This window comes from Coffea arabica, chromosome 11e (assembly GCF_036785885.1).
Source record: "Coffea arabica cultivar ET-39 chromosome 11e, Coffea Arabica ET-39 HiFi, whole genome shotgun sequence".
Lineage (NCBI taxonomy): Eukaryota > Viridiplantae > Streptophyta > Magnoliopsida > Gentianales > Rubiaceae > Coffea > Coffea arabica.
Genome location: NC_092331.1, coordinates 44,545,132 through 44,555,057, shown reverse-complemented (window position 1 = coordinate 44,555,057; position 9,926 = coordinate 44,545,132). Strand labels below are relative to the sequence as shown.

At 31.4% G+C, this 9,926-nt stretch overlaps 1 protein-coding gene across 1 annotated transcript; it reads left to right on the top strand.

Moving 5' to 3' along the window:
* The first annotated feature begins 429 nt into the window (after nucleotides 1-429).
* Nucleotides 430-1,465, top strand: LOC140021312 (probable LRR receptor-like serine/threonine-protein kinase At3g47570). Its single transcript, XM_072072077.1, has 2 exons — nucleotides 430-556; nucleotides 1,119-1,465. Exons 1-2 carry the CDS (start codon nucleotides 430-432, stop codon nucleotides 1,463-1,465), a joined length of 474 nt encoding a protein of 157 aa, XP_071928178.1.
* Nucleotides 1,466-9,926: the final 8,461 nt, after the last annotated feature.

The following is a 9,926-nucleotide window of genomic DNA, read 5'->3' as shown; positions in this document are numbered from 1 at the left end:
TCTCTTATGAGAGAATTATATACCTTACAAAATACAGAAACATATTATATAGATTTCATAGTGATCTATTCTCGAATAAATTGTGTGCAAATACCCTATTATCATTTGATTCATGACACATGTATAAAACTTGGAGTTTAAATCCAAATTTTGTTATTGGTCATTCATCTAAAATTAATAATATATACACTTTTAGTGTATAAATAATAATCTTATATAAATACCAAAAAAATAAAAAAAAAATAAAAAACAAACCCTTTCACATCTTCTTCTTCGATCCACAACCACAACCACTCCACCACCACCCCTATCCCCTCCTGCTCTTTTCTCCCTGCCATCCACCTTCTCCCTTTTCCCTTTCGTCCCCTCCACTCCCCTCCCCTTAATCTAGCCATAACCAGATGCCCGATCTGGTCACGACTAGAGGCTATGACGAGGTTGTGGCCAAATTTGGGAGGTAGGAAGGAAGGGAACAGCAAGGGGTGGCACGGGAAGGGCAAGAAGAGGAGGAGGAAGAAAGTGGAGGAAGACGGAGAGGGAGGAGAGAGGAGAAGGGGTTGGTGGCGGTGACGGTGACGGTGGGTGGTGGTGGTGGGGGTTTTATTTTTTATTTTTTATTTTTTAAAAATATCCTAAAAATTATAAATTCTAAAAGCATCTAAAAATACATCTCTAGGAACACCTCCAAAATTACCTCAAAAATACCTAACAATCTACAATAAAAGTTTTTTTTTTTATATACACTGTTACAATAAATTTTTTTAAAAACACTACAAAAACACCTAATTCATATGGAGCCTTTAAGTTTTGTCTTTTGGTAAAACAATCTGGTAGGTGCTTTCATAAAACTCATTAAAACACTTAAAAACATCTAACTAATTATGTGAATACACACATTTACATATATTATTTACCTGCACTTAGAGACTTTCTTAAATTAGTTTTACTCTCGTCAAAATTATCTTGGTAAGTGTCCCTGGCACTCATTGGCCAAACCAAATTTAAGATGAAATATGTTATAACACTTTTATTTTGAATATGAAAACATTATAATCTTTTTAAAACTACTATATTTTTCGCTGTAGCAATGTTAATGTGAATTTCAATATTCATGACAGAGCATGGACTAGAAGGACTAGTGTCAACTAGGTGCGATGTATACAGTTTTGGCATTACCATGATTGAAGCGTTCACTGGAAAGCGACCAAAGGATGAGATGTTCAAGGAAGAGCTAAGCATTAGGCGTTGGATCCAAGAATTATTGCCAGGTTTTGTAGATCAAGTTATCGATGTGAAATTACTTCATCTAGAGGACAAACAAGCCGAGGAAAACAAAGCTTGTGTATCATCTATCTTGCAGCTTGCTTTAAGATGCACTTCAGATGTCCCAGAGAACAGGATCAACATAAAAGATGCCGTCACAACACTTGAGAAGATCAAAACTCAGTTTTTCCCAAGAAATTAGAAGGACTGAAGCATTCAAGAATATGGAATGATATACATTGATAATTATGAATATGTTGGTTAGACTGCCTATCTTATTTTTATTGTTGGCGCTGACTTGGTCTCATGCATCTGCATATGTTGTTTGCAAGAAGTAAACAATTCAATAGATAATTTTGAAAATCTCTCTAGCATATATGACAATTATACTCAATATTTGGTCAAAATCAATTTTTAGTGTGACAAAGACGATATAATAACATGATGAGGTTTAGCAGGTTGCAAGGTATTTTGTTGATTTGTGAAGCTTTGGACAAAAGCAGTTAGCAGGTAAGGACATATTTAAAAAGTCATTTGGATTGGTGTAGGGCAATTACTTTTCAGCCTTAAAATTGCATGAAACTAAAATATCAACTCCTTGAGTTTTAGGTCAACCTCCGTATTATTTTAGCATGGGCTAGTAAATATCTTGACTATTATTAAAATAGAAGTCCCTAATACATCTAAAATTGAATTTGTGAAATTTATTCTTTCTTACTATCTCTTAAGTTGGTCTTCTATTTTGTCGATTTTGTATCTTCCTCAATAATCTTTCTTTTGCTCATTTACTTATCTTCAAAAAGAAAAAGGTTAATTCAAAAAAACCTCCTCCAAGAATACAATTTTATCACATTGTCCCGCGAACATTGAATTGCTTCAGTCTCCAACTCCCGCCTCTTATGGTAGTCAAATTTTCTTAATCAAATAGAAACAGCAAATATGTGCCAATTTCCCTTTCATTTCTTCAAATGACATGCACATCCTACCGGCAAAAGACTAACAGGGTGTTTGGTTCAAGTCTGGCAATCGGAATTGTAATTGAATTCATTTTTAAAAATTTAGTCTGGGCTTTGGTGGAAGGTATTATTACGCTTTGATAAAAACTTATGTGAAATGAGTTTTACATTAAAATATGTATATCTTAAAAATATTTTAATATCTTTTTCATTTTAAATTGTATTTTCTTCTTCCCTTCTCCTCTCTTATACCTTATTGAAGCATTCTTGACCGTTCACCACCTGCAATTATGGTTGGGACTTCAATATCATTCGATTAGATCTCTAAATGCCAGAAACAAAACCGAAGAATTTGCCAAAAAGATTCACCAGTGAGAGCAAAGAGAAGAGGGAGGTTTGCAACTACCCACTCCACTTTTACCTCCATCATCTCCACCAGTATAGTTCTAGAAAAATTTAACACCACCACTAGAAAGATTATTAGCCCCAAAATAGAAGAAAATTTGCCAGAAATTGGGCGGCAAATAGGGATGAGATCTTTAGCAAATAGAAATTTCTCCATAATTCTTAGCTCCTTGTTGGAAAGAAATTAAAGAGCAGTGCCTACATCACCATGGAAGAAAAGATTTAGCAGATGAGACGGAGTGGAGAATGGATAGGGGGTTGAATTATAGGTGTGGAAAGGGATGGAGAAAAGTGGCCTGCAACTCCATGAAGAAAAAGGAATAGTAGATGGGAGGGAGTAGAGGAGGGATAGGGTGGTCGGCTATGGGGAAGAGATGAGGGAGAGTGGAGGAGGAGGCGGTTGGTCGGTTACGGGTGTAAAAGAAGAAGTAGGGGTAGTGGTGGCCTGTTGTGAAGAAGAAAAGAAAGAAAGAAACCCAAGAGATGGAATAATTAAAAAATGTTTAATTAAATCTCCTTATGAATTAAATAAGGGAATTCACAAAACCTTCCAATCCAAGATTTAAAACCCCATACCTTTCATCCAAACGCTAATTATAGATTTAATTCCAATTCTCGATTCTCATGCCGTCTTGCTGAACGACACCTAAATAACCACCTGAATATTTTAGGCCTAGTTTCATTTTTAAAATACCCGTTTGTAATAGACTTTCATGCTCAAACCTCTTGTACATATCACCAAGGAGAGTTGTGTGCATGTATATGTCCGTTATACATAAGGATAATTTTGGAAATAAAATTAAACCTGAATTATTTGGGAATGATTAGTCTTTTTACTAGTGACATATGCATGTCATGTAAGAAGATGAATCAGGAAATCTGTATTTAAAAAATTTAGAAACCACAAACTGAATATAGTCCTCTAAAATTTCATTTGGTAGTTTTTTCTTTTATTTCCTTTTTCTTTTTTCGTAATCGTTGATTTTAATTTCAATATTAAAGGTGAATCTGACGCTTTAGGAGTTTCTAGACCCGGGGCTGGAACGGTTGCTTCTGCAACCGTTCCTGAGGATTATGTTCATTTTGCACACAGCGTAACTCTATTTGCACACGATGTAATTTACTTTCAACAAGACGTAACTTTAGAACAAAATTTTGTGAATTCCACACATATTATTAAAAACGAGGTATAAGATGAAATATGGACCTTACAAATTTTTTTTGACTAAATCTTGGCCGTAAATTGCCAGGGACGGTTGCTACCTACAACCGTCTGTGCCCCTCATCCGGAGTTTCTTGGTGGCATCATCAATAAGTGTGAGAGGAAAACCAGTTGGGTAAACCGGTTAAAACCAGAGTGAATGAATGCTCTTTAGTGCTTAGTAAAGGCTCACATGTTCCCTCTCCCTGCGTCCCACAACGTTTGTTGAGTACCATTTAAGTTCCATAGGTGTCCATAGGTGCAAGAGTCAGCAATTGCCTTTTGGTTGTATCTTGTGAGGTTAATTTAAATGTTGTTTATGAACTTCTTGTCAAAAAGAAAAAAAATACCTGTTGGTGAGGTTAAAACCAGAGTGAGTGAGTGCTCTTTAGTACTTAGTAAAGGGTCACATGTTCCCTCTCCCTGCGCCCCACATCATTTGTTGAGTGTGTGCGTGAGTACCACTTAAGTTCCATGGGTGCAAGAGTCAGCAATTGCCTTTTGGTTGTATCTTGTGAGGTTAATTTAAATATTGTTTATAAACTTCTTGTCAAAAAGAAAAAAAAGACCTGTTGATGAAGTTAAAACTAGAGTGAGTGAGTGCTCTTTAGTGCTTAGTAAAGGCTCTCATGTTCCCTCTCCCTGCGTCCCACATCGTTTGTTGAGTGTGTGCATGAGTACCACTTAAGTTCCATGGGTGCAACCAAGAGTCAGCAATTGCCTTTTGGTTATATTTTGTGGGGTTAATTTAAGTGTTGTTTATGAACTTCTTGTCAAAAAAAAAAATTCGGATTATGGTTTGATCTTTCCACTGGTGGGGGGTTTATTGGGTTCGGAAGGTATATGTAAGAGAGAAATGCAGGACAAAATAACCAAAATTGACAAAAGAGGGATTGCTTGGGATTTGTTATCAAGAAGCGAGGAAGAAGGCTGTGTTTTGATGGGGATTGAGACAATAAAATAAGAAGAAAGAAGGTTGTTTACTTCTGAAGGTGGCGTGGATCGAGAACTGGGGGAATGGGTGGTAACTGATTAGAGCTTCTTGCGGGGCTAACTCTTTGTTCAACTGCCTAATGTTTACCATCGATGGACAAACCTAATTATAACTCCGGCAGAATCACTAGCACAAATAAATTGCTTCCAAGAACGGAAGATTGGGTTGGTTGTAGAAGATGTGAATCTACTTGTCCAATGTATTTCTTGTATTTATGAGTCTTTTTTTTAAAAATTATTTTATAAGTAAGGAGATTTGAATTTGAGATCTCTTACTTATAACCTTTTCCAAAGATTTGAATTTGGGATCTCTTACTTATAACCTTTTCCACTTTACCACTTAACCCAACCTTCCCCATTATGAGTCTAGCTTACTAATACACTAGCGTGAATACCCGTGCTACACACAGTGCTCACGTTATTGAAATAAATTAAAAGATTATACCAACATAATTTAAAAAAAGTTAAAAATTTATACTAACATAATTAAAATTTAAAATTTATCTAACCATAGTTCAAAGTATGACAAAATTTGTAGATCATTCAAGAATTGCGTTTATGCAGAAAATGGATTTAAAATAATAATAAAAATTTATATTAGAAAATGAATGATATATGGATAGAAATAAATGTAATTGCATATTTTATTTGATTTCAAAATGAAATACTTACAAACATTATGCATTCGATTTGATAATCTTCTACAAAAGTGCAAACATTTTTTACACCAATCAACTTTTAGTATGAAAATTAATATTGGTGGTTTAATTAATTCTAGAGTTCATACTACAAAAAATGTTCAGCGAAACTTGTATTTCTTAGACGTGAACTTGCTGAACTTTTTAAAAATATTTCATTGGGATCACTATGGTGTGAGATTCGTTTTGTGATCAGTTGTTTTTTTCTTTGTAATCTTGCAGGTTTGGAATTAAGACGTCATTGAAATCAATGATGGAACTAATGGGGGCTAATAGGGGCCATAACCCTCCTTCCCAAGTTTTACAAATTTTAATTCACATTATGTAAATATTTGTGTAAAATAAAGTTGGCCCTCCTAATTTTTTACAATTTTAGTTTATATTATGAGAATATATAAGTGTGTATATATGTGTGCGTGTGTGCGTGAATTAACTACATTTAAATTAATTTTTTTACTTAAAAAAGTTATTTATTTTTTACATCCCTTTATAATTAAAGTTAATAATTGATATTTTTAGATGTCATATATTTAAATAGATGAAAATTATTTCAAAATGAAATACTTACAAACATTATGCATTCAGTTTGATAATTTTGTACAAAGATGCGAACATTTTTTACATCAATTAACTTTTAGTATGAAAATCAATATTGGTGGTTTAATTAACTCTGTTGAGTTTTGTGGAGTTGATACTATAAAAAAATGTCCAGTGATACCTGTATTTTTTAGAAGTAAACTTGTTGAACATTTTTAAAATATTTCAATGAAATCACCATAGTGTAAAATTCGTTTTGTGATTAGTTATTTTCTCTTTTGTAATCTTGCAGGTTTGAAATTAAGATGCCATTGAAATCAATGATGGAACCAATGGGGGCTAATGGTAGCTCCCCCCCTCCCCCAACTTTTAAAATTTTTAATTCATATTGTGTAAATATTTGTGTAAAACATAGTTAGTTCTCCTAATTTTTTATAATTTTAGTTTATATTATGAGAATATATATATGTATATATGTGTGCATGTGTGTGTGAATTAACTACTTTTGAATTAATTTTTTCTTAAAAATTTATTTATTTTTTACATCCCTTTATAATTAAAATTAAAATTTGATTTTTCTAAATGTCATATATTTAAATAAATAAAAATTATTTTGAACAAAACACATATAAATAATTTCGTGATACTAAAAAAAAATGTTCAGTGAGACTTGTATTTTTTAGAAGTAAACTTGTTGAATCTTCTTAAAATATTTGAGTGGAATCACCATAGTGTAAAATTCGTTTTGTGATTAGTTGTTTTCTCCTTTGTAATCTTGCAGATTTGGAATTAAACGCCATTGAAATCAATGATGGAACTAATAGGGGCTAATGGGGGCCATATCTCCCCTCTCCCCCAAGTTTTAAAAATTTTAATTCATACTGTGTAAATATTTGTGTAAAACAAAGTTAGCCTTCCTAATTTTTTACAATTTTAGTTTATATTATGAGAATATATATATATATATATATATATATATATATATATATATATATGTGTGTGTGTGTGTGTACACGCACGCGCGTGTGTGTGAGTTAACTACCTTCGAATTAATTTTTTATTAAAAAGGTTATTTATTTTTTACATCTCTTAATAATTAAAATTAAAATTTGATATTTTTAGATGTCATATATTTAAATAGATGAAAATTATTTTAAACATACCACATAAAAACAATTATGTTAGGAAAAATTTTAGCCCGTCTAGAAAAAAAAATCTTGGTTTCGTCACTAATTGAAGTGCTTGTAAGTGAGATTTATCCATGGTGAAAGTATGATACATAATTTTTTGTCACTGTATTTAATTTAAATGATGACAAATGAAATAGGTAAGTTGGATTAGTGATCATCAGTTTTGCGAATGATTATGAGAGTAAAATATATTATGACAATAAGATACGATGAATTGTGAAAATTGTAATTTAAGTAGGTTCCTAAATTTTGGATATGTGACTTTGGTAGCTGCGAATTTCTTAAATTAACAGTTAGTTATTATTATCAGTAATATGGTAAGTGTCAGTAGTAAATGCGAGACGTGAATTGAAATTTGTAAATATCATTTTACATAGGTGGTTATTATCTGTTAGTTAAAATTTGGGTTATTATCACTTTACTCTCTTAAACTATATCACTACTATCAGTTTACCCCCTAACGTTATCTTTTAGTCACTTCACCCCCATAAGTAATTCAACTCAACATGTTAAGAAATTTTGGACAAAAATACCCTTTTATTCTATAGCATTACTGCACTGTTATTATTACTTTATTCCTTTAAATTATAGTGATATAATCGATTTAATTCCTAATATTATTTTATTGGCATTTTATTTCATCGTTAATCTAAATACTATGGTCAAAAAATTTTAAATATATTTACCCTTATATATATAATTAAAAATAAAAATTTAGAATGATTATTCTTCCTTTTTTTCACTTTAAGAAATAAAAAAAAAATTTTCTCAAATTTCTTTTTTCACACTTATTAATACTATGAAAAGAAAAAGAGATAGGAAAGAAGGAGACAGAAAATTAGATTTTGCAAAGAAAAAAAAGTCTAACATTATCGTATTAATTTAAGGTTGTTGGGATTAGAATTAAAATATAGTGGTAAACAGTAAAGTGAAATAATTTTAAAATAATAAAATTATTTAATTCTTTGTTATTTGTATTTTCTAAAAAATGAATTGAGCTCTCTCTCTCTCTCTCTATCTTTGTCCCTCCCCCTTCCAATCTTTCCATTTTTTTTAATATTAATAAGATTGTCAAGAAAAAAGAAATTAATACATTGACATTTTTTTTATACTAAAAAGGAGAAGAGCCACTCTAAATTTTTTATTGTTTTTATTATACAAAGAGGAGGGTACTTTCTTCTAAAGTTTTTTAACTTGCTAAGTTCGTTTAATTGGTGAGATAAATTGCCTAAAAATAACTCGGGATAAATTAATAACTATAGTTTATGGGGGTAAAATGATAGTAATAACTTTAAGGGCTAAACTTGTCTTTTTACTTTAATTAACAAACTCCGTTAAGTTTGACCATTAATCTTGGGGGTAAAGTGACTAAAACATAACATTAAGGAGAAAATTGATAGTAGTATTGAATGTTAAGAGAGCAAAGTAATAATAACCCTTAAAATTTAGGAGTTCTAATTTTATGGGTTAATGGGAAAAAAGTGGGGAAAATGTGAGAAAAACGTGGGTATGATTATAGGATTTGTAGGAGCGGTTATAGGATTAATTAAGAAATAAACATTTCTTAATTATAAAAATATAAAATTCTATTAAAATACCATTCAGACTTTTGACAATTTTGGAAGCTCCTTATCCAAAACCTCCTCTGCAATACATATAGATATAAATTTGAGAAAATTTTACTCAAATTCATTTAATTTATTTGACTAACAAAACTCATGCACAAAGGATTTTAAACATGAAGTTTTCTAGTTCAAATCTATTTGCCTTCAACGTCAATTATTTTTTATCCTTTTGCTCGTGAAAGGTACTTTGATAGCGTGACATTATCATTCGGCCGACTAGCATTAAAAAAAAAAAAAAGGGGAGATGGGAGATGGGAGATGAGCTCTATTGTCTATCGAAAAAGAGTCAAATTCTCATTAGAATTGTCAATAAGACTAGGAGAGTTTGAGCCTGACCATTTGACCCGTTTAAAATGCGTTGAGGTTCAATTTAATTAGATGTGGCTAAGTTTAGGTTTTTAATTTAGAGCCTATTAAATTATAAGCTGAGTTTGAACAAAACTAGGCACAATCCCAAATAGAGGCTAACCCATTTATAAATCTGCACAAATATAATTCAAATGTTTAATGTTAGCCTATGTTTAAAGTTAGTAAACTTTTATCAAATAATTGTGCATTTTTAGCTATATTTCTGTATTGGTGTACTAATGTTTATTTGCAATAACTATTACTCGCATTGACTTTTGACTATCAAACAATTTTTCGTCATAAATTAGCTATTAAACTAACTAATCAGCACAACCTTGGCTATTTCATGGATTTTGCCTCTTAATCTATAAAATAATTAGAACACCAATAGGTATTTCTGTCCACCACAAACTCAACCCTATTCCCTTGCTTCATTAAATTCCAGCAAAACGGTCCTTTTAATTTTCTTGATAGCAACAAATGCACCCTTCCTCTCTCCAAATAAATAGTTTTAAATATATGTGTTTTCACCAATTCCAAAATTCATCCAATATATTTAATACTTAGTGGTGGACAAAAATACCCCTAGGCATTCTAATTATTTTGTAGATTAAAATCCAAAATCCACGAAATGGCCACAATTATACTGAATAGTTAGTTTAGTGATGAACTTTTGACAAAAAATTATTTCATAGTCAAAAATCGATTCA

Bases quoted from the DNA above. Each gene is read 5' to 3' on its own strand.
- LOC140021312 (XM_072072077.1), top strand. From the start codon at position 430: ATGACGAGGTTGTGGCCAAATTTGGGAGGTAGGAAGGAAGGGAACAGC. The intron at 557-1,118 runs GTTGGTGGCGGT...TATTCATGACAG, and splicing joins GGGAGGAGAGAGGAGAAGGG to AGCATGGACTAGAAGGACTA.